Here is a 26249-nt window from a genome sequence, read left to right as displayed (position 1 = left end):
GTCAAATAGCTTTATTTCGATAACAAGTATCATAAAAGCATCAGACAATCCTTCATTGTATAAAGGGAAAAAGTACAGTCTATTAAAATAAAACGTACTTAATAAAACATGACAATACATGAGTTACAAATAATCAGGATATAAAAATATTTCATCATAACTGTAATATTTCGTTTTTTGTTAGGTAAAATTAGGTCGCCCTTCGTAAGGCTCTATGCCTGATTATCCATGCACAGTCTGGAAACTTGGCAACTCCGCAAACGAGGGTTATCGCATTGGATTTTAATATACGTAGGGCAACACGATGATCAAGAGTGCCTAGTTGTTTGCAGATTGGCTCAAGCCATCCAGACCTCGCATTTACCTACCCTGGGCAAGCAAACATGAGATGAACGACACTCTCTTTCGGTGCCCCACAGCAAGGGCATTCTTCAGTGGTCTTATTTGGGTGGCGCTACTTCGCAGAGAATTCTTGAACTGGAAGTGATCCGAATCTAAATTTGGTATAGAGTGCCCTGTCACTTGGGATCTGAATTATGTCCAAATATGGTTCAAGGCTTCTAGATTGTTTGTGCTGGAAGAATGCTTCCGTAAGCCTTCCCATATTTGGATTATTAAGGTCCCTGGCATCTATCCAGTCCCAATAGATCCGTTTGAGCTCTGCCTTGCTCGGGGGATTTTGGTAGTCTCAAGATTCCTTCAGACCAAGAGTTGTCATTTATGCCTTAACGTTGGAAATACATTTGACCCCCAGGTTGGTGTCTAAACTCATTACTTCTGTAAATGCTTTTGCATAATTCAAGAGTTCCGGTTACGCCTAAGGAGAGCCCAAAAAAGCAATGGGCGGAGTTTAGCCACATGTCGCCAAAAGAGTGCCTACCCATGTCATATGTCAAGGGAATTAGAGGGACACCCCGGGGTAGCATGATCAGATCCCTGAAAAACGTATGTTCTGACCTGCTGATCTCGTCTACATTATCAAAGCCCCAAAGCCCGGCTCCGTAAAGAGCCGAGCTAACTGCCTTTGCACCCTATACAGCAAGTGCTGGAGCGACTGGTCTGCTTAATGATGAGCGATGTTCAATGCCCAGTGCCCTGACAGCACGTTTGTGATTCAGAAGCATTTTATCGCGGTGGGGATTCCACTGCATTTTTTCCAAGTCTTGTATCCCAAGGTAGTCAAAGGTACTGACTCTCTCTAAGTGTGTTCCGTCTAGGGTGATGTTATTTCTGAACGATTTGTGGGGATTGAATGTCATAAATTTTGTCTTGGATGTGTTTATGACCAGCCCCCCGAGTTACAAAAAAGTTGAAATCTGTTCAGTAATTTTTGCAGGCCAGTTTGAGTCTTGGAGATCAACAATGTGTCATCCGCAAACAGGAGAGTTGGTACCTTGTTTCCCGCATCAGCTGGATGATGAAATACCAGCCCACGGAACACTATTGGAGTGTAGGCCGGAAATCTTTGGTGGAAATACTGCTCGTGTCAGGACTACACGTAGCCCAAAGCACAGCCTCGGGGATCGCCAAAAAGCATATGCTGCTGCAAAAGTACACCGTGCACAGGGTTTGGGTTGCACGGTCCCCACGAGGGATACTGGTCTCAGAATTGCTGAGAGAGCAGATCCCCAGGAGCTCGGGAGTTGCAAACCAATCAGATGCGTTTAGGTGCCTGCTGCTGCAGGGAAGTAACTCCTTTACTCCAAGGGAGATTCTTCAGCCATCCAGCGAAGTGTAGATCGTCGAAGTGCTTGGTTTTTGTAGCAGAGTGTAGTCCAGGTAAAATCTAAAGTCCTGTAGTCAGGGTTCCTACTTTATACCCAAGGAAGGGGTGGTACAAACTCTGGGGACCCACCTATGGGAGGGTTAGGACAGAGGGGTGGCTATACCCATGTCCTTTGTCCAGTTTCGCGCCAGAGCAGGAGCAAATAGCTTCTACAACCGGTTTGAACTGGACTATGCACAGGGACACCAAATCTGCTCCTAGTGCAGACTTTCAAACACTCTCAGAGTGCAGCCCCAATACACTAAATCTGGTCTGGGAGGTAGTCACACCTCCCTGTGACAGGAAACCTATTGTCAAGCCTTACCCTGCTCGAGCTTGGCTCAGCAGCAGGAGGGCAGACTCGTGTCTGTGGCTGGCAGTATCCATTTTATGATGCCCAGGTCGAGAAAGCTGGTACCAGGTGTACCGGTGTTTCACATAAGTCCATCTAGAAGGGTGGAATCATATCTCCCACACCAGTTACTGGTGTGGAGGTTTGATTCCAAGGTGTTTAACACCAAACACAACATGTTTCTAAGCAGCCGTTTTAAAGTTGGGCATTTACCGCGAGGTTATAATGCACATAAATATATGTGGTTGGCTGCATCACAAACAACCCCGGAAAATTGGTTCCAAATGCTGCAGAGGGGCTATGCTCATGCAGTGGCACCCTCTCACATAAAACCCAGCACCCTGCCTTCAGGACTGATCAGGCCTGCCATAGGGGTGACTGATAGGTTTATATGTGCAGTGAGTAGATATAGTTAACCTATATCTAAGTAAGGGGTGCATGCACCACCTTAAACAGGCTGCAGTAGCAGACCTGTGGTGTCCGCTTGAATGGTCTCTCAGGGGTGGCATAATACATGATGCAGCCCCTGGGAGGCCTCTGGGGCATCTATGCCCTGGATACATAGTATACCATATACTAGCGACTGATAAGGGTACCCCAGTATCCAATTTGGAGTGTACCTAAAGTACTGTCAATCAATTTAGAGGAGAAAGCAGCTAGACCGGGGTCCTGGATAGCAGGATCCCAGTCAGTCTAAGGCGAAACAGTGATAAATCAGCAAAAAATGGGGGTAACTATAAGAAGCAGCTCCTACTCTCCTACAAACCCCAGAACTCTGCTCCTAGGAACAGGATGATCTAACAAGAGCTTTGAAAAGTAGAATGAGTCCACACTTAGCACCTAGGACTTTGTAGTCAGATGTTTGGGACATCGGCAACTGTACTGGAGGTAGACAGATAAAGATTGAAAAATGAGGGCTGTCTCTAACAGTCTAGACTGATTTCATATGTCTTGCGGCAGGGGTGCTTCGCTGAGGCTTTTGAGTGGTATTAAAGCTTTTGTGTCGGTGTGGTAGAGAGGGGAATGCATGCATTAGAGGCCTGCTGGAAGACACAGGATGGGCGTGATTAGGTCTTAAATGGCAAACATATATGGGCACACATTGCCTACTATTTAATACACTGTTTGAGTGGCAGGGCCTCAGCAGAGCCACTGATTGTTACCACTCCTGGATCGCCTTATATGGATGAGTTTAAAATATATACCCCCAATTCTGTCTCTCGTCCGGAAGACAGACAAAGAATGCAAGCTAGTACCACCGGGTGCCATGGTGAATGATGAAATGAGAGCACTGAGGACCGTGCCAAAGGGAAGCAGTAGTGGAACATATTAAGCTCAAAGAACAAAGGGACACTGGGTGCTGCAAAAGCATCCGGGCTAGAGGAGGGGATTGAGCTGTCACCTGCTGAAGCAGTAGAAGTGAGGGCACAATTTAATTATTGACTTGGTGGCAAGATTAATAATATCCACTTTAATTGACTGCATCAGAAAATGTCTGCTTTGCAGGCACTAGTTTAATTTCAAAACATCAGTAGAGTAGTATTCTATTTCTTTAAATAGGTGAACTAGATACCAGGGAATTGAAAAGACTTTCTTACTGTCTATGCTTAGCACAATATATATTGTACCGCCCATTGAATAGCACTATCCATCCTTTGCTGTGGTCCCTATTCCCTCCACGAATCTTTAGATGTTAAAATGGTATTGGCGGGGCCTACTGCTGCCTCGTCCTATACCTCTGGCACCTCTGCTGCTGTGCTGTTCCCACCTTCTGATAGTGAACCTTTTTGTTTGCGCTGGAACGGTGTTGACTGACCACCTGGTCAGGCTTAGTTTTATCAGAAGTGTATGAAGGTGGATTACTAATTGAGGTGGATGGGTGTCCCCAAACTAGATTAAAGTAAAACACAATTTTAATAATTTAAAGCTGGGCTCAACCCTGTGGTAGCTCTAGCACAGAGCTGACATGTTTCATTTTGGAAAATGTTAAAGTGTTTAGCAGGAACAAAGCAGTTAATTAATCAAAACGTAAGAAAAATCCCACAACCAATGTATAAAACTAAAGAAAAATTTAATGAGTAAAATGACAACAAAACAACAAATATTCAATAAGATATGAACTTTTAAAATTTAAGGCAAACATTGCAGTGAAAAAGTAAAGTGCCAATCAGTAGTCACTGTTTGTGGCTGACCAGGACCTAGGCGACATTTCAGATTGGATACACCAAGCGAGTCGACCCGGTCAAAGATCTTCTGACTTAGTCCTTGAAATGAATGTCAAAATCCTCCAGCCGGGCAAGCTTGCAGGCTGTGTCTGACAAAGTCCTCTTAAAGCTGGATAGCCATTGGACGAGGTTTTGTGGAAGCAGTTGGTTTTGGTGAGAAAAATTCAGATTTCTCAGCTGCTGAAGAGCTTGAGTTGGACTGGTAATTTTGACACCTTTGCCTGTTTTCTACCTTCAATGTGTTCTGCTTGGGTTTTCGGATCAGATAGAACCCGCTCAACAGAGCCTCTCTAACCCAGCCAGAACGTTACCCCTCCCTAGGGCCTATCCTCACCTAAGAAACCACATATATATTACCTACTGGCGATAGCCAGTAGGTAGTTATAGTTAGGACCACGTTTCCATAGGAAAACCTCAACATTCTATTTTGAATAACTTTGGCGCCGGTCGACGAATCCTCGCAAATTTCTCAAAATAGGTGGGGCGCTACGCTCCGCTCCTACCCTGAAAGTCTCGGGGGGATACGTCAAGCGGGGGCTGAGATAAAAGGGGGGTCCCAAAACGCGTTTTTCCCATGCATTTTTCCATAGGACCTTTAGAACGAGCTACAGCCCGAACGGCTGAACAGAATTACTCAAAATTTGGCAGAGAGGTAGTCCCTAGGTCAAGGAAGTGCCTTTTGTAGGTTTGGTGTAAATCTGTTCAGTAGATTCTGAGAAAATAGCCTTTAAATCAATATATATATCTGAGCCAGCTTACGGTACGCTTACCGTACGCTTACGGTAAGCGTACGGTGGCGTGCGCGAGCGCGATTCTGATTGGCTCTTAGATCTTAGTAAACATTCGAATCGGCCGAAACCAGGAAGCGGCGGCCGCCATTTTGTCTCTCGCACTGAGAGTGATTTTTAAAATATCAAGCCCAAAAACATGTAAAGGGGCTGTTTTGACAACTCCCTCCCACATAGTCATGTTGAGGGAGTCCCCAAACATCCCCCAAGTGCAAAAACGGTTTTATTTTTTTTTCGGCAATTTCGCGGGGTACGCTTACCGTACGCTTACGGTAAGCGTACGGTAAAAAAATAAAAATAAAAAAAACACTATCCACACTTACCCCACCCCCTGTGCTTTTGGTGGCCGAAGGCCACCAAATGTACAGGGCTTATGTTAAGGGCAAAAAACACTATCCACACTTACCCCACCCCCTGTGCTTTTGGTGGCCGAAGGCCACCAAATGTACAGGGCTTATTATAAGGGAAAAAAACTTAAATTTAAAAAACCGTACTAATTCACTGAAAAAACCATAGGTTTCACACACGTTATAGTTAGGAATTAGCATTTAAAAAACCTTGCAAATTCACTGAAAAAACCATAGGTTTCACACATGTTATAGTTAGCGGAAATTTTACTGATAAAAAACCAGTGAAATTCCCCCGTTATAGTTAGCGCAGGCAACTATAACTCACGCGACTGCAATCTTCTGCTGATGACATATGTGTCTTTATGAAAAAAAAATATTTGCAATATATGTATAGCTAAAATTTAATGGAAGAAGACATGGGCAAATAAGTGTCTAAATACAGTATTAGCATCAGCAGAGGATTGCGGTCGCGTGAGTTATAGTTGCCTGCGCTAACTATAACGGGGGAATTTCACTGGTTTTTTATCAGTAAAATTTCCGCTAACTATAACATGTGTGAAACCTATGGTTTTTTCAGTGAATATATATATATATACCACCTAAGGACAGGGAATTCCTATATATATATATATATATATATATATATATATATATATATATATATATATATATATATATATATATATCAAGACCTCTTATAATACAAGTGGCGGCCTCGCGGTCCCAAATGGACCCAGGACTTCCTGCCCAGACGGCAGCCTTAGCCTCGCGGTCCCAAACGGACCCAGGACTTCCTACCCAGACGGCAGCCTCAGCCTCGCGGTCCCAAACGGACCCAGGACTTCCTGCCCAGACGGCAGCCTCAGCCTCGCGGTCCCAAACGGACCCAGGACTTCCTGCCCAGACGGCAGCCTTAGCCTCGCGGTCCCAAACGGACCCAGGACTTCCTACCCAGACGGCAGCCTTAGCCTCGCGGTCCCAAACGGACCCAGGACTTCCTACCCAGACGGCAGCCTCAGCCTCGCGGTCCCAAACGGACCCAGGACTTCCTGCCCAGACGGCAGCCTCAGCCTCGCGGTCCCAAACGGACCCAGGACTTCCTGCCCAGACGGCAGCCTTAGCCTCGCGGTCCCAAACGGACCCAGGACTTCCTACCCAGACGGCAGCCTCAGCCTCGCGGTCCCAAACGGACCCAGGACTTCCTGCCCAGACGGCAGCCTTAGCCTCGCGGTCCCAAATGGACCCAGGACTTCCTGCCCAGACGGCAGCCTTCACAAGTTCATCCTATAATTACCATGACATACAACAAGGGAACCAGTGTTACTATGTATCAGATCACACAAAGACTGCTAGTTGAGCACAACCTGTTCCCCAGTTCGAGGGGCTCCTTTCTCCCTTATTCAGTTATCACTTACCTGATCAGGATTAACATCTGTTCATATCAAGTCACAACTGACTAGAAGAATAGGCTACCCTCTTATACAAGAACACGCAGTACATGTTGATTCACTACAAACTGGATACTTTATTTAGTCACTACATACACACTCACAGAACATAATACATATTACATATGACCTGCAAAGAAAAGCGATAGATTAAGTTGTACACTCTAATAATAAAGGGGTTGACATCACCTTGGTCGTATGTAGCCTGCACTCAATGGTCATCTAGGTTCCCTTCTCGTCTGTGCCTCGGCTTCGCCTGGAAGTCACACCTCCGCAGTCACGGATCTACTCCCTTCTCCTTCTCCGAGTCACTGGGACCTCTTCCTCATCGGCTACTCTCTTTTCTTTGGCTATTCTGTTAGAAGAATATCTATCTCTCGGTTTTTCTCCACCTTCAAGCTTGTCATCTGTCTTCCCTGGAATAAGTGGTAGCTTTACTGCTTAACGGCCAGGTGCCGCCTACGGACTAAAAAGCAAGTGCCAGTATCTGCCTCAGACTTTCACTAATATAGAGGTGCATTTTCTCATGGAAAATTCCAGCCCGTAACCTGCCGCCCACCAAATTCTTGTACCTCCCCGTACCAAGGACACGTTCCCAGCCGGCCGGCCTGATGTAGTGTCTTCGGCATGAAGAAAAATACAATCCTTCGATAAGGGCCGGCCTGAACCGGTTCTCTCCAAGCGAATAACACCTCATAACTAAAACATCACCCTCGACCTAGAAACTTTCCAAGCTGCCGGAGAGGAAAGAAAGATGGAGTCTCTCCCGTTTAAGGCCTACCAGGCCTGGATTCAGCACGACTCCATGAAATACCCTCACTATAGAACAGATTACCCCTAATACTTAACGGATCTATCCTCTAGGATATATGTGCAAACCCTAATCTATGGGGAAGAACACAGGATCATGTCGAAGTGCCTAATAAATAGGCTCTATACACTACTCTAACCCTTAGACTTGGATGGAAAGAGACTGAAGTCACATTAGTCCCCTTAATCACAAGAGAGCCGGGAAAATCGAGCAGTACACAATGTTAGGGTTTTTTTTTAGAAGCTCAAAAATTCTTCAGCTTGGCAAGCCTAAAGTTGTATCTGATGAAGTTGGATAGCTTTGGTTCATTGCCTGCTGTAACGCCAAAGGTCTTGGAAGTCCAAAAATACTATATGTTGCATCTTTTCAAACATTCTGGAACTGATGCTCTTTGTCACTTCTAAGGCTCCCAGGACCTGAGGGGCAGCACTTACAGGCCAGGATTCACTCCAGCAGAGGCCGCCAACAGGGTCCAGTTCAGGTTCAGTTGCTGCTGTTCAGCTGGGCACCTCAGGAAAAAAAGTCTTGTGCAGTTTTCTTGTGTCCCTGTAGTCACACATGGGATTCCCCTTCTTGCTCCTCAGTACATTCGATAGCACGTCCAGCCCTTCAGGCTAGTATACAAGTTTAAATCGTCCAATCATCTTCTGTTCAGCCACAGGTCCAGGGAGTCTTTTTGATGAGGTTTGGGCGGGGTGTCACATTTGAAGATTTCACTAGTAAGAGGGTCTTGGTGACTCTTGACCCTCTCTAGCCAATTAGAAAAAAAGCTCCCAATGGCAACATTCCCACATTTGGAGCACATCCATTTTGTCTTACTACAAACTATTCAACAGTGTGCTATTCTAAGCAAAATCCAAGATGTCACAATCTTTTTGCCCTTGGAGGTGACTGAGGTGCCAGACAGGGCTCTGTTTAAGGAAATGAGCAATCCCCTCCTCCTCAGTCACACCAAACTGGTTCTAGGACCAATTCCTCCTCACACTGTGCTGGAAACAAAAGGCTTCTCTTCCCCAGGTCTCCCTTTTCACTTAATTTAATTGTAGGCCTCGCCCTGATCCCTTTCAAGTTAAGTAAGTTCCAGATCCCTCCTCAGCTACCACTCCTAAGCTGATATATGTCACATACTCCGGTTTTCCTGCCAAAAGTACTAAGACACTGTTTCTGCTCTGGGAGCAGTTTGCACCTCTCATTAAGGAGAAACCATGACAGGCCAGCTTCTTACAGGCTAATGCTAATTAGCCATCTGGATATTCAGGCAGACAAAGTATAACTCTTTAGAAGTCACTTTTCCTAGACTTTTATTATAAATCTGAATTGACCACTATATTGGAATTTACATTTATGGAAGGTTCTTTCCTGTCAAAGGGTTATTTTGACCGGTTTGTCTGCAGGTTTAAAAGCTGCAAGAAGGTAAGTGTGAAGCTATGTTTTCTTTGTCAGCCTAGTGCATGTGCTGCAGTCCACAGTGACATTTATCTTTCCCATGCAATAGGTGTAATTTCTGCAGCATAACCTTTGGCCTTGCTGGAGAGTTAAATAGGCCAATCAGTAGTTAGTCAATTTTACCCTATTTTAGGGGTCAGAGCACATATAATGGAGCCAGGAAAGTAGTGCCAAAGTGTGTAGAGTCATTAAAAACAATAATAATCAGCAAAAAATGGAAGTGTAAAAAGAAGCACTGTCCCATACATGAGGGACTGTAGGTATTCCCTATTGGGATGATGTGTTGAAGTGAGAAATGGTATCTGTGTGAATAATACACACTCCAGTATTTGTCCTCCAAGAAGTAAATGCTTAGGCAGGGAAGGTCATGACTCGCTCGTACCATAAGCATATCCATATTAGAATAAGTGTTTTCTGTTAGATCTGAAATGTAAGGATGAAGAACACCATATGACCTATGAGTTACACATTTGTTTGAAAGCTTTCAGTAGTTAATCGTTTTATCTACAAGTTAAGATAAAAATATGCATAACGCTTTATCGTTTTTAAGCAGTATGTGCATTTTATGCAACAGAAACATGGGAAGTAGAGTTCCGTTGACAACATATGATTTACACGTAGAGCTCAAATTGTCTCCAAAGATAATATCCCCAATTATTGCTGCACTGGTGGTATGCAAGTAATAACGCCATCACTCACAGGACACGCACCTTGACCTTGCTGACTGTGACAGGAGTGCAGCCGGGTGGTTATTACCATAGATGCCGCTCAGTTCACACTTGTGTGCGAGAGCTGTGACGTGTGCTGTCACGGCAGAGTCAATGAGCAGCCTGTATGGGGACCGGTGCCTTTGTGTCGAGCATTACCACAGCAGCTGGATGGAGGACAAGCGGTGAGGCCACACACAGACTTCTCGTCCTCTTGATGTTTGCAGCATCTCATGTAAACTCTTACAGTGAAAGGCCATCATTGCTGACACTTAAAGCATTGAATGACTGCAGTTTTGGCTCTTCCAAAATGTGATGGACACTCCCAACGAGCAGGGGCTGAATGAGGCTATCTGAACGTACCCCCAAAGAGTATTGTTAATTATTTATGTAGTTGTGACATCAACTCTGGCAGGCAGCTAAAGCAATCCTTATTCCAGTGCTGACTTGAATACTTGCTATCAGATGGGTAAAGCCCTCTCCCTGACGGTTAATGACATCAGCCAAGCAGTGAACCGCTTCTTAAATTACAGAACTAAGTTGGCTTGGTGGTTCCAGAGGCTTCTGGGACTATAGGCATTCTTCACGTTCTGTCCATTTGAGGGCAGCACTTACTGTATTCTTTATTTATGTACATTCTTAAAGTCCACTGCACATTTTTTGCACGGGACAAGACCAGCATACATGGTCTCATCCTCGTACATTTTCCACGGGAAGCATAGCTTCCAAGATCTTTAGTTGATATGCGACATTTTCATGTTTTCTGAGCGTTTGTGTGTCATCGCAGTCCTGTGTGTGACACGTTGAGTGACACTTCATTGTGAGTAGAACAACGCTTTATTTCCATGTGCTGTAAAGAAATATTAGAAAAAGCCCTCTTGCTCCAAGTAATATGGTACTTTTATGCAAAACATGTGATCCAAGACTGCATTCACAGAACACTGCACATTGGTAAGTGTATACTGAAGGCTATGTCACGTAGTTCTCAGCGGCATCTGTCAATTCATAAACAAAATCCATTTTTTTCACTTAACATCAGACGGATAAAAGGCTGAGTATTTCAAGTTAGAGTTGAAACTTGTAACCCCCAGATTTGATAAATGGATATTATGTCCTCAAATCTTTCAAACATAATCGGTCTTCAAATCTAACTGAAGGAGTCAGTTACCACGGGCCTCCTTGAAACAGGCCTGGATTTATTGAGATGGGCCACCTATGGCACGTTTAAGGTAACAGTCCTGCTCTCCAAGGCTTTGAAACCTTGTCAACATGTCATAAAGTGAATGCAAAATCTTCTCTTGTTTGTGTGGCCTACAGTCAAAGAACACATCAAAAACACACATAGAACGACCGTCCAGGGTATTCAAAAGTTTTATAAATTACCTCATTTATAAATACCCACATTGATTTGCGTGGCTGTCAGAAACATAACATACAAGGCGTTGTAATTTGTGACAAGGTGAATATAGTGCTCAGTGACGTAGTGAGGGTGCAATATATACAGAGTGAATTTTTTTTTTGCGAAACTGTTGTTTTTTTAAAAGGCCAGAAAAAGAACAACAATGTTTGAATAGCTCTGTAGGTTGAATGAATAAGTCTTGAAACAGAGTCTTTCAACTGGTCCAGGGAATATGTTGACGTTTCAACCCAGGGGGCATTACTAAGTTAGTCAATGCGGGTCTTCATCAGGACAAGTGGCGGACAGCCTATGGAAAATGAGGGTATTGGTCAAGTGTGTTGTAAAGGTGATTAGTATAACTAGTTTTGACAATAAGGCGGGAAACTCACCTAAAAAGCCCAATTGCAAACAAAGGGCGTGTGTATCTTCAAGAATTCGGACAGTTACAAAATTGTACTGTACATCCAGGATTAATCCGAAGAGGGGGGACCCTATTAATGAAATGAAGCGTGTTTAGGGACCCAAGCGTTGCAATTGATTAATAAAAGGCGCTTAAATAGGTGTAAGCATACGCAATTGAATTGGGTAATGTGGACTTACCCCAGGACGGATCAGTCATCCACGGTTACCACAGGTTAATAGTACCCAGGGAAGGAGAAGCAGCCTGTCCTTGCGTCTCTTATGCAGTCGATTGCGTGTTTCTAAATAAAAGGTTTATGAGGAAAATCAATTCCTGCGCAAAAGGCATCTGAGCTCATGGAGAATCTGCCTCACACGCATGCTTACCTTTTAGTCTAAATTTCTTTAAAAGAACCGGGGGGCCAAGTGGAGCGATACAGGCAAGCGTCCTGTTACGTCCGTAGAAGTCGCGGCTATGCCACTTGACTGTAGTTAAGAACATGGACGCGTGTACGTTGCGTGACGTCTGTGAGGCTGGTTGCTAGGCAACGCGTAATATCTTTAGCGTGCTCTGTCATGGAGAGTCCATTGCTCAGTGGACACGTACGTTACGTGGCGTCTGTGAGGATAGTTGCTAGGCAACGCGTAGAGTATCGAGCGTGCTCTGTGGACACGTCCATGTCTCGTTCCTCAGTGGATACGTAAACATCAGAAGGCGCATGTGAGTTACGTGGCGTTTCAGTACTGGTTGCTAAGAAACGCGTAACTATGTGACGTGCTAAATCAAGATGTAATTACCAGAGTGTCACAGTATCGAATCAGTTCTCAAAGAATGCGAGGCCACATTCGCATGGATCTAACCATTAAGAACATCCTTAATTGTCAATCGGGTAGTTTTATCTATAAACCCACGAAATTCACAGGTGTGTATCAAAATAAATTACAACAAATTGCATATAATCAGAACACGGAATAGTCGCAAGATCAAAGTGCAGAATACACTAAACATTGGGTTGAGTCATACGAATTCCTAGGGTATTAGCGGTGTGTATCCAAAGTGGATTGCAGTGGGTAACAGTGACATACATATATTCAGAACACGGAAGAATCGCAGTCTTATATACGCAAAAGCAGAGTACAGATTACCCAAAACATTAATTTAAGTCATAAACTCTCCTAGGGTATTGGAGCCAGTGGGGAGGAGGAAAGACCAAAATTGGCTAGGTTAGATTAGACCCCATCGAACACAGAGATGTGGGTCCCCAGATGTGTGAAATTCCTAGCTAATGCAGGGGCCTGAGAAGTTCAGAGTTGCCCCATCTGTCTTGTGGTCTCTTCTATCTCGTTCAACCCATTCTGTATTGAGTTGAAGGAATGAATACATCTACATTCCTTGTAGTTGAGGACCCCAGAGATTGCACCTCCCCTTGGGTTTGGACAGATCTTTTCAATAATCCACCATCTTATGCATACGCAATTGAATTGGGTAATGTGGACTTACCCCAGGACGGATCAGTCATCCACGGTTACCACAGGTTAATAGTACCCAGGGAAGGAGAAGCAGCCTGTCCTTGCGTCTCTTATGCAGTCGATTGCGTGTTTCTAAATAAAAGGTTTATGAGGAAAATCAATTCCTGCGCAAAAGGCATCTGAGCTCATGGAGAATCTGCCTCACACGCATGCTTACCTTTTAGTCTAAATTTCTTTAAAAGAACCGGGGGGCCAAGTGGAGCGATACAGGCAAGCGTCCTGTTACGTCCGTAGAAGTCGCGGCTATGCCACTTGACTGTAGTTAAGAACATGGACGCGTGTACGTTGCGTCTGTGAGGCTGGTTGCTAGGCAACGCGTAATATCTTTAGCGTGCTCTGTCATGGAGAGTCCATCGCTCAGTGGACACGTACGTTACGTGGCGTCTGTGAGGATAGTTGCTAGGCAACGCGTAGAGTATCGAGCGTGCTCTGTGGACACGTCCATGTCTCGTTCCTCAGTGGATACGTAAACATCAGAAGGCGCATGTGAGTTACGTGGCGTTTCAGTACTGGTTGCTAAGAAACGCGTAACTATGTGACGTGCTAAATCAAGATGTAATTACCAGAGTGTCACAGTATCGAATCAGTTCTCAAAGAATGCGAGGCCACATTCGCATGGATCTAACCATTAAGAACATCCTTAATTGTCAATCGGGTAGTTTTATCTATAAACCCACGAAATTCACGGGTGTGTATCAAAATAAATTACAACAAATTACATATAATCAGAACACGGAATAGTCGCAAGATCAAAGTGCAGAATACACTAAACATTGGGTTGAGTCATACAGTTCCTAGGGTATTGGCGGTATGTATCCAAAGTGGATTGCAGTGGATTACAGTGGCATACATATTATATACATTCAGAACACGAATTAATCGCAGTCTAATATATGCGAGATCAAAGTACAGATCACACTAAATATTGGGTTGAGTCATACGAATTCCTAGGGTATTAGCGGTGTGTATCCAAAGTGGATTGCAGTGGGTAACAGTGACATACATATATTCAGAACACGGAAGAATCGCAGTCTTATATACGCAAAATCAGAGTACAGATTACCCAAAACATCCCTGGGTACTATTAAAGTGTGAATGCAAGTATGCGTGGCGTGTGCCATCCCTGGACACGTGTTTCGAGGTAGTTGCCTCTCGTCAGCAGGGAGTAGGAAAATGTGTGGGGTTGCTGTGTAAGCTGCTAAAATCGTTATCAGGTCTAGTACCTCTCGTAGCGCGCAGGTGCGTAACCATGAGTCCGTCGACTCCACCGGCTCAAGGGAGCCTGAATATAAAGTTAAACCAGATTGGTCGCACACTGCTACACCTACCAGTCGTGTTCCCCCAATGAAAATGGTGCCTGAAGGTCAGTGTCGGCGGATACACCTATGCTCGAGTGTGAATGCAAGTATGCGTGGCGTGTGCCATCCCAGGACACGTGTTTCGATGTAGTTGCCTCTCGTCAGCAGGGAGTAGGAAAATGTGTGGGGTTGCTGTGTAAGCTGCTAAAATCGTTATCAGGTCTAGTACCTCTCGTAGCGCGCAGGTGCGTAACCATGAGTCCGTCGACTCCACCGGCTCAAGGGAGCCTGAATATAAAGTTAAACCAGATTGGTCGCACACTGCTACACCTACCAGTCGTGTTCCCCCAATGAAATGGTCCCGCGCTACGAGAGGTACTAGACCTGATAACGATTTTAGCAGCTTACACAGCAACCCCACACATTTTCCTACTCCCTGCTGACGAGAGGCAACTACCTCGAAACACGTGTCCAGGGATGGCACACGCCACGCATACTTGCATTCACACTCGAGCATAGGTGTATCCGCCGACGCTGACCTTCAGGCACCATTTTCATTGGGGGAACACGACTGGTAGGTGTAGCAGTGTGCGACCAATCTGGTTTAACTTTATATTCAGGCTCCCTTGAGCCGGTGGAGTCGACGGACTCATGGTTACGCACCTGCGCGCTACGAGAGGTACTAGACCTGATAACGATTTTAGCAGCTTACACAGCAACCCCACACATTTTCCTACTCCCTGCTGACGAGAGGCAACTACCTCGAAACACGTGTCCAGGGATGGCACACGCCACGCATACTTGCATTCACACTCGAGCATAGGTGTATCCGCCGACGCTGACCTTCAGGGACCATTTTCATTGGGGGAACACGACTGGTAGGTGTAGCAGTGTGCGACCAATCTGGTTTAACTTTATATTCAGGCTCCCTTGAGCCGGTGGAGTCGACGGACTCATGGTTACGCACCTGCGCGCTACGAGAGGTACTAGACCTGATAACGATTTTAGCAGCTTACACAGCAACCCCACACATTTTCCTACTCCCTGCTGACGAGAGGCAACTACCTCGAAACACGTGTCCAGGGATGGCACACGCCACGCATACTTGCATTCGCACTCGAGCATAGGTGTATCCGCCGACGCTGACCTTCAGGGACCATTTTCATTGGGGGAACACGACTGGTAGGTGTAGCAGTGTGCGACCAATCTGGTTTAACTTATGATAAAAATGTAACCTATCCTTACTTGTCTGATGACTTCTATCAACAGGACAGTCAGGGCTTTTTCTCCAATAGAAGCAGACAGGGCCCTAGGAGGTTTAAAACATTCTCAGATACAGGGAGTAGCACAGATTCCGACTCCGAGAGACCCAAGGTAATCAGGGTTCCCATTTTTTAGGGGAAGGTTACCGACAGACCAACAGGGGAGGAGGCAGGTCACAGAACTGGGAAAGACCAAGGGGATGGAACAGAGGCAGGAATACCCAGCAGGGAACATCGCGTGTGCGCTTCTATCAACCGGAAACGCATGGCGAGATCTCAACCCGAAGGCAAACCTACAGATGGTAGAAACTCAGAGGGCTAATTGTGATAACATTGGGGCACTGAGTAGACCCAACCCCCCTGTTACTGATAACAATAATATTGGTATACCTATGATGGCAGACCGTGAAGGGACTAACACTTCAGAACCGGAACATGCTATGACCACACCCATCAATGTGACAACTTCCAGCCTATCCGGCACCAACATGACTACACCACAGGAGCTGTCGATTGGCGCGCCGAGACAGGTATTACCACCAAATAAAGACACAATGCTGGATCAAAATGAACCAATAATTAATCTGTCTACTCACGTTATGTCCACTGCTGAGAGAGATGTCCTTGCCAAGGGGCTCTCCTTTGTGCCAACGGTCATACCGGATTCATTCCAGGTGAAACTTGAGCTCCAACAATTCTTTCGGAAAATCAGACTGAAATATTATTTCAGCAAAAACACATATAGTCCAAAACCGGCTGCGACCTGCTTCAGACCCATTTCCACCTTCACACCGGGCTCATACTTGATGAGTGAAAAAATACTGGCTTTTGAGAAAATTGTCCTCCAAGAAGCTATGCAAATCTTGGATGAGAGAAAATACATACAATACAACATCAGCAAGGAAGAAAAACTTGCATTGAATTCGCTGAGAAATAATGACTGTATCGTCATCAAAGCCGCGGACAAGGGAGGGGCCGTAGTGGTACAAAATTCCACGGACTATGTAGAAGAAATAGACCTCCAATTGAGTGACAGGGAGAGTTATCAACCTACTCCACGCGACCCCACGCCAAATCTAAAATCTTTGATAGAAAACATAACGAAGGATGGCTTGACTTCCGGATTCCTCAGCCAACATGAACATGATTTTCTTAATAAAGAAGAACCCCGGATCCCAACTATCTACACACTACCTAAAGTGCACAAGCGGATAACCAAACCACCGGGCAGACCGATTGTGTCCGGCTGTGGATCTATACTTGAGCCATTGAACCAATTCATTGACCATTTCCTCCAACCATGGGTCCCAAAAACAAAATCCTTCGTACGGGACTCGATGCATATCATACAGCTTCTGGAGGGACAGGCGTTTAATGTACAGACACAATTGCTAGTAACGCTCGATGTATCATCTCTGTATACATCAATTCCCCAGGATAAGGCATTGACGGTGATCAGAAACACACTTGAGGGAAGACAGAGACCCCATTGGATCCCGACTAATTTCCTGATTTCGATCTTGGAGATTGCTATGAAGAAGAATTATTTTGTCTTCAGGAAACAATTCTATTATCAATGCAAAGGTGTGGCGATGGGGGCTACCTATGCGCCGAGTCTGGCCAATATTTTCATGGATCATTATGAGGAGGAGCATCTATAGAGTAATGATAATCCATATCTGAACCAGATTACAGTCTGGAAACGCTACATCGACGATGTAATAATGGTTTGGACAGGCGATGTGCAGGAGCTGAATGCGTTCCATGTCTGGCTCAATGCCAGATCTGATGACATCCAATTTACAATGACGAATAACAATGAATCAATAGACTTCTTGGATCTCACGTTTCGTGTTGAAGATGGTCTCCTGTACTGTGACCTTTTCCGGAAACCAATGGAACGAAACACATTGTTGATGTACAATTCACACCATCCCCGTAACCTGAGGGATAACCTGCCCTATGGGCAATTCCTCCGACTCAGAAGGAATTGCACCAGGCGAACTGATTTTTTCAAGGAGGCGGATACCCTCGTGAGTCGCCTGAGAGAAAGAGGTTATCCGAAAGGACTTTTAAAACGTGCTAAGAAGCGCGCCTGGTATTGCCCCCGTGATCAACTGTTGGAGGTCAAGACCAAAGATGCCAAATCAGACAACATTGTCTGTGTCACGACATTCAACACCCGGAGCAATGACATCAAAAGAATCATCAAGAAGTATTGGAATCTGGTGTTCAGTGAACTCATGACCAAACAAGACCCGATTTTTGCCTTCAAGAGAGGCAAAAACATCAAGAACACTGTTGTCAGAGCATTCCTTGAACCACCTAGACAACCGGATCTAAGGAACTACTTTGGATTACCGGCACTCAGTGGACATCACAAATGTGGACAGTGTAAAGCCTGTGAGCTATGTCAAGAAGGAATGACTTAAACGTACAACAGTAAAACATACAAGCAACCACACTTTACAAATTGTAATAGCTCCCATGTCATCTATGCTATCCTTTGCCCCTGCGACCTGATATATGTGGGTCAAACCGCTCAGAAAGCCAAAGCCAGAATCCTCCAGCATATGAGTAGGATAAGATGTAAAGTACAGGGTGCACCCATGGTTGATCACTTTCTGACACACGGCCACCCCCCCGACAGCATAAGATGGTGGATTATTGAAAAGATCTGTCCAAACCCAAGGGGAGGTGCAATCTTTGGGGTCCTCAACTACAAGGAATGTAGATGGATTCATTCCCTTAACTCAATACAGAATGGGTTGAACGAGATAGAAGAGACCACAAGACAGATGGGGCAACTCTGAACTTCTCAGGCCCCTGCATTAGCTAGGAATTTCACACATCTGGGGACCCACATCTCTGTGTTCGATGGGGTCTAATCTAACCTAGCCAATTTTGGTCTTTCCTCCTCCCCACTGGCTCCAATACCCTAGGAGAGTTTATGACTTAAATTAATGTTTTGGGTAATCTGTACTTTTGCGTATATAAGACTGCGATTCTTCCGTGTTCTGAATATATGTATGTCACTGTTACCCACTGCAATCCACTTTGGATACACACCGCTAATACCCTAGGAATTCGTATGACTCAACCCAATGTTTAGTGTAATCTGTACTTTGATCTCCTTTATATTAGACTGCGATTAATCCGTGTTCTGAATGTATATAATATGTATGTCACTGTAATCCACTGCAATCCACTTTGGATACATACCGCCAATACCCTAGGAACTGTATGACTCAACCCAATGTTTAGTGTATTCTGCACTTTGATCTTGCGACTATTCCGTGTTCTGATTATATGTAATTTATTTTGATACACACCCGTGAATTTCGTGGGTTTATAGATAAAACTACCCGATTGACAATTAAGGATGTTCTTAATGGTTAGATCCATGCGAATGTGGCCTCGCATTCTTTGAGAACTGATTCGATACTGTGACACTCTGGTAATTACATCTTGATTTAGCACGTCACATAGTTACGCGTTTCTTAGCAACCAGTACTGAAACGCCACGTAACTCACATGCGCCTTCTGATGTTTACGTATCCACTGAGGAACGAGACATGGACGTGTCCACAGAGCACGCTCGATACTCTACGCGTTGCCTAGCAACTATCCTCACAGACGCCACGTAACGTACGTGTCCACTGAGCAATGGACTCTCCATGACAGAGCACGCTAAAGATATTACGCGTTGCCTAGCAACCAGCCTCACAGACGCCACGCAATGTACACGCGTCCATGTTCTTAACTACAGTCAAGTGGCATAGCCGCGACTTCTACGGAGGTAACCGGACGCTTGCCTGTATCGCTCCACTTGGCCCCCCGGTTCTTTTAAAGAAATTTAGACTAAAAGGTAAGCATGCGTGTGAGGCAGATTCTCCATGAGCTCAGATGCCTTTTGCGCAGGAATTGATCTTCCTCATAAACCTTTTATTTAGAAACACGCAATCGACTGCATAAGAGACGCAAGGACAGGCTGCTTCTCCTTCCCTGGGTACTATTAACCTGTGGTAACCGTGGATGACTGATCCGTCCTGGGGTAAGTCCACATTACCCAATTCAATTGCGTATGCTTACACCTATTTAAGCGCCTTTTATTAATCAATTGCAACGCTTGGGTCCCTAAACACGCTTCATTTCATTAATAGGGTCCCCCCTTTTCGGATTAATCCTGGATGTACAGTACAATTTTGTAACTGTCCGAATTCTTGAAGATACACACGCCCTTTGTTTGCAATTGGGCTTTTTAGGTGAGTTTCCCGCCTTATTGTCAAAACTAGTTATACTAATCACCTTTACAACACACTTGACCAATACCCTCATTTTCCATAGGCTGTCCGCCACTTGTCCTGATGAAGACCCGCATTGACTAACTTAGTAATGCCCCCTAGGTTGAAACGTCGACATATTCCCTGGACCAGTTGAAAGACTCTGTTTCAAGACTTATTCATTCAACCTACAGAGCTATTCAAACATTGTTGTTCTTTTTCTGGCCTTTTAAAAAAACAACAGTTTGCAAAAAAAAAATTCACTCTGTATATATTGCACCCTCACTACATCACTGAGCACTATATTCACCTTGTCACAAATTACAACGCCTTGTATGTTATGTTTCTGACAGCCACGCAAATCAATGTGGGTATTTATAAATGAGGTAATTTATAAAACTTTTAAATACCCTGGACGGTCGTTCTATGTGTGTTGTTTTTGATGTTTTCATGTGAGTAAACCAATGACTGGTCTAGTAATTTAAAGAGATAATTTGTACCCGACAGAACCAATTGTTTATATTATACGTTATTGCCCAGGTTCTGAGGGATACTGGGTCACCCCATTGTTACTATATCTACAGTCAAAGAACAGCTGACAAGTTTATTCTATGTTAATTAAGTATAGTAACTGCTAGTTCGAATTTTTTGTTGTTGCCAAAAGCACTGCAATCTGGGGCAAGTTGTTTTGTTTTTGCCTCTTAAATCAAGTGCTTCACAGATAGTGGTTTTGACATAAAATTCAGATCTGCGTTTTTGAGTCCGATGTCAAACCTTTAAGAACCAGAAAATGTTCCTACGGTTTCATCACAAAGGGAGTCAATTATGCATTATTTATGATTGATACAGTCTGTTTGACAATCCTGGAATCTGCAAAGGGTACACATTACTTATGCAATAGGCAGACATGCCACACGTAAGCAACTTCATAGAAGCCTTTTTTTATGACGTTACGTTGCACTGCAGTGCCTAAAAACGACGTGTACAATCATTTGATATATTTTTACAGGCTTCACCTATACAAACAATACTTTTTTCTCACTAATAGGAGCAAAAATAACTTTTTAGGGCACTATAAATGTTAATATAGCTTCCTACTCCATAGCCTACTAGACACCACACTGACAGTCTTCCAAGCTGCACCATGTCTCATCCAGGGTTCGAAAACATATATCTGATTGAGACATCTAGCCACAGATTACTTAAATTAGAATATCTCCAGGCGTCAAACTGGATCCGGAAAAACTTTTGCTGCAGCACCTCTGCGCGCCGGGGGACGGCGCCACACGATCCCGCCCTGTCTTCGTCCACTTACGTGACGTCAGCAAGGTCATATAAGTCCCTCCTGGTGCGCTGACGTCAGTTTTCCTTCTTTTCCACGTGCAACGCGGATCCGGAGTGAGCAGTTCTTCTGGCCTGTTTTCAGGCCTCCTTGTCGACGCTTTGCGTCAGGAACAGTGTGCGATGCCTTCGGGCTTTAAAACTTGTAATTCCTGTTCACAACAGATGTCCGCGACGGATCCGCATCTTATTTGTATGTGGTGTCTGGGCGAGCACCATGACTCCACGGACTGCGAGACCTGCCAACACCTGAAGCCGAAGTCTTGGCGGGAGCGCTGTATGAAGCTTCTCTCGGCACGGCTGTCCCGGTTGGAGTCATCTCGTCCCCCGGGTTCTTCTTCAACAGCCGGTCCCTCTACTGTCCGGTTTCACCATCGTTCGGCCTCCGGGGTTCGGGGCCGTCGATTCGCCACTTGGTAAGTCGAGGCGCTTGTTGCCAAGGTCTTCGACCTCCCCTTCTTCTGTTGTCAGGGGCTCTGGTTCCCGGAACATTCCAGACATGTGCTCCCTGCAGTCCCTCCCCCCCCCCCCCCCCCCCCCCCCCCTCTCTATCCGCCCTTTTCGGGTTTGGGGGTGACTCAGGCCCAAATGGAGGCATATGCCGCGGCTCTGCAGGCCTCCTTTGGGCCCTCTCCTGTTCCTGGGGTGTCCTCGGGGCCTCTGCTTCTTGTGGGATCTCCAATGGACTCGCCAGCGGGTTCGCCCCCGGTGCCAATTGAGCCTTTGCCCCCCCGGAACGTCGGAGATGTGGTGCAGTTAGGGCACGGCCCGGTTGGGTCCCCCTCTGCGGTCCACGTGGAGTCATTAGGGCGTGGCCCACCTGGGTCCCCCTCTACGACTCACAGCGCGTCTGCTGCGCCGCATAACCCTGCTGGGCTCCCTGTGGTGCCATAGGTGGTTGCTGGTGCTCATAGCCCTGCCTTGAGCCCACCCCGGGCAGACGGTCGCCTGTGCGTGGTCGGCGCCGTAACGGGGCCGGAGGCTCGCCTCTTTGGCTCTGCCTCCGCTTCTTTCTACGGAGTCGGAGCCTGCCATGGACAAGGTGGAGTCGGCGCCAGGGCGGCGCCGAAAGCTTGCCTCACTGGCTCCGACGACGCCTTCTTTAGGAAAGGGAGCTTGTCATAGTTTCGGTGCTGGACGGCAAGAGTCGGCGCCGGATGCAGCAGAGTCAGCGACTGACGAGGCAAGGTCGGCGCCGACGCGCGTTGTTCCGACGTCGATTATGGACTCTTCTCCAGAGGCCTCTGGAGAAAGTTTGGCTTCTAGCCGCAGATTCCTTAACGCCCACCCAGCCTCCCCGTTCTGCGAGGACCTTGTCAAGTGGGGTTCACCGCTGGCCTCCCTGTTATAGTTGGCATTGTTTTTTTTCTCTCATGGGTGCTCACATTGTTGCGTCCCTTTGAGATTTGCCATAATACGGCTGACTCCCTGTCAGGGGTTTCTGTTACCTGAATACAGTTGCCTCCCTCTCAAGGGTTTCTTCTCTGTAAAATGATGCCTATTCGATTGACCTTCACCATAAGATTCCTCGTCATTTTCTTATCTTCTCCTGCTGCCTTTCCGCCTTCTCTGTTAGCTCAAGGTTCTGGTCTCTTCTATGGTAGTCTTCTTTGGGGATGTGTTCACCTCTGTTTCAGACTTCCATTACTATAGGGGCAGTGCCAGACTTTTCATACCTGCAGTTGACTACTGTTCTCTCCGTGCTCTGTTCTTGCTGGACGGCACATTTCGACTAGTACTGACAGTCTATTTTAGTCTGTTGTTCTGCATGTTAATTAGAGTCTATTTCTGTCTGTTGAGATATTCTTCCCTTGTTGCACTTGGGAAGGGTCTTCGCTTAGCTTGCGAGGTTCTTTATCAAGACTTTTTCACCTATATGTAAGTAGTGTCTAATTCTCTCTTATATGATGGTGTCTTGCACCATCCTCCTTATTTATTTGCGGATTTTCATCCATCGCACACTGTTCCCATACTTTCCTGATATTTTTACTGGTGGCTCCGCATTGTGTCACGGAAAAGTTTCTCCGAAGAAAACTGACGTCAGTGCTCTGGGAGGGACTTAAATGACCTCGCTGACGTCATGTACGTGGACGACGTCAGGGCTGGTCATGTAGCGCCGCCCTCCTGTGTGCAGAGGGGCTGCTGCAAAAGTTTTTCCGGATCCAGTCTGAAGCCTGGGGATATTCGAAGTTAAGAAATCTGCGGCTAGACAACGTCTCTACCAGATACATAGTTACCGAAGGTATGTAACTCTTACGATTAGATCACCTACAGTCCTGATGGACCTCCATGGGCCTGCACCATCTTCAACATCAGCATAGCCATCAGGACCAGCATCCCGCTTATGATGCAAACAATCTTACCATCTCTGGTGGTCTTCGGCACACCTGAAGCCAGGACACCGTGGTACTGCAGACAAAGAAGTCTGAAAAAGTGAGAACAAGACAATAGGCCTTTTCCATCTGTGCACCCTAGATCTGGAACAACATCCCCGTATCCATCAGGACCGCCCCAAAGCTGCTCTAATTTAGAGAAAGAGTTGAATACTCGCATCTTTAAAACACCCAATATCACAGTGCATTAACTGTCCAAAACCCAGCGCCTCTCCTATCACTCGTTGACTTTATTTATGGCTTTGACCCTGTACAGAGCTCAACTGCCTTTTGGCTAGGTTACCGCTATAGAAATTGCCTATACATAGATGCATACATTCCATCTTCAAAATATGCTTCTGTCATCTGAATATACATGTCTCAGGGGACTGTGAAAAGGGCCTGATGGAGTACTGGCGCCGTGCGCTGTGCTCTTAATGTGGCAGTCCTTGGTCAACCTTAATGTGAACTTACTGTGGTTTCACTGTCAGAAAGCAAACCTACGGAAACATCTCTTTCCATTTTCTTTTTGAATGCGGAAAATGTATATAGGGTTCTGCAGCAATGAAGTGCTATATGATTGAAAGGTTGTTTAGTTTTCCTCCGACTTCTATTACAAATGTAGTGAAATAATAGAAGTAGAAAGCACATGCTACCTGTACATAAGCATTGTTTTATGTAGAAGATTCTTTCTGTTTTACATGGAAGTCAACATCCTGCGCACTGGCAGATATATTCGGTGTTTATTAATTTATATTCATATGTGTGACTAAGAACTGTTCTAGGTAAGCAGTGTTTTTTTCTTAAACATCTTTGTCTTTGTTTTTACTGTGTAGACCACCAGCCCAAAGGACTCGCCCTCCTTCACCTAGTTTATTGAAGCAGAGGCCTTCTTCTGCTACTCACAAACAACCACCTTCTCCACGACCACCCCTCACACCAACTGTTCTAAATGTGACCAAAAAGAAATCTGATGTGGAAAGTAAACCAAAGGATAAAAATGAAGGGCTAATAGAGAGTGTTTCATCGCCAACCTCTGAGAAGGACATGACAGTAGTTGCATCAAAGTCCAAAGAAGGTGAGTGCCTTTTCAAAACACTACAGCACACAGGTAAACTTAATGGATTAGAACTTGGGGAGCCATTCTGCTAACATACACTTTTTTACAGTACCGTTTTCATTGATAATATGTGAATGCATCACAGTATAGTTAATGGCAGTGTTTTGGTCCAGTATGAATCAAACCAAGCATTGGCAAAGCCAATAGGTCACGGCCGTTAAAGGCGTAGCTGTTGCCTTCGGCTTAGCTAGTTTTCATTGGCATTCACCATTGCCAAAATACCTGCTAATGTATTACAATGCTTGCACAAGCATGCAACAACACACAGGGGACATCTTGTAATAGGGTTTATATTAAAGAACAGCTGTTCTCTTCCACGGGATCCTCTTTAATAGTCATAAGCACTGAATATTCCCACCCATGCGCGGGGACCCCTGAAATACTAAAACAAATATATGAAAACCTATATATACATATATGTATATATTTATATATATACACACACAATATAAGTTTTTCACACCTCAATGCTGCCCCTATAAAGGAGGCTAATCGGTGCAACAATAAATAACTGCTTTTGCATTCACATACTATAGACATAGACCACAGGAGGGCAAGTATTACTTGATCTCTTTTTAATGAGTAGACTCAAAATAAACTGCAGCTGCATTGAAAACCAATAGCATAGAAAATGAAAGCAACTGTAACACAAACTGGCACCGTGCCTCTAAGGCAGCCATGACCCCTAGCTTCCCATCATGCCTCGGGTAACAGTTAGGTCAGTTGTTCTTTCCAGCTCATTCTCAGGACCCTGGAATTCACAGCTCTGACCTTTTGACTTTTTTGTCAAATAATTCTACACTTTATTGTGGTTTTCTACCTTTCACTCTACGTCTTTTAGGCCTTAGAGTGTGGTACAACCATTTTTTTGACAGAAAGTGATTTGTTTTCTGTCATAATGTCATCTCTTTTTGACCTTTGCCCCTCCTGTGGCAAGAAGAAGAGTTTCATTCCCCAGAGACCTTTCAGCATTGCTAAAAGCTGTCCAGGAGAACTCTCAAGGAGAAAGGACTTTCTGAGAGAGGAAGGTCTCCGGTGAGACAGAAGAAAAAGAGGGCCAGATCGACGTCGAGAAGCAAGATCCCGATCTGTTCCCCATCGGTGTTGGGATCGGCGTTGAATTTACCAGCGGTGAAGAAACGGATATCGTCGTCAAAGCCTTTGACGGTGCCGGTGCACCAAATGACTCAAAGATCGAAGACAACAGTTTTGATGTCGAGTCACCAGGTAACGGACCCTCCGTTGGCTTCAACCCGGCGAGCTCAACGTCGAGGAGTAGGTCTCCGTCAGCATTGGTACAAGGTTCGAAGTCGAGGGACAAGACTCCGTCGGCGTCTTCTCGTAGACAATCGA

General features: G+C 45.4%; 1 protein-coding gene across 21 annotated transcripts in view; it reads left to right on the top strand.

Annotated features, from left to right (window-relative positions):
• MAP7D3 (MAP7 domain containing 3) overlaps positions 1-26249 on the top strand; it is a 1121308-nt gene that overhangs the window by 479233 nt on the left and 615826 nt on the right. For all 21 annotated transcript variants that reach the window (XM_085607948.1, XM_085607945.1, XM_085607942.1 and 18 more), the window contains one exon: positions 24613-24854. In XM_085607948.1, the coding sequence (XP_085464074.1) occupies positions 24613-24854 (242 nt within the window). The remainder of the gene's footprint in view (positions 1-24612; positions 24855-26249) is intronic.

This window comes from Triturus cristatus, chromosome 5_2, assembly GCF_964204655.1.
Source record: "Triturus cristatus chromosome 5_2, aTriCri1.1, whole genome shotgun sequence".
Classification (NCBI taxonomy): Eukaryota; Metazoa; Chordata; class Amphibia; order Caudata; family Salamandridae; genus Triturus; species Triturus cristatus.
The sequence above is the reverse complement of the archived record's forward strand: the minus strand, read 5'-3'. Positions and strand labels throughout refer to the sequence as shown.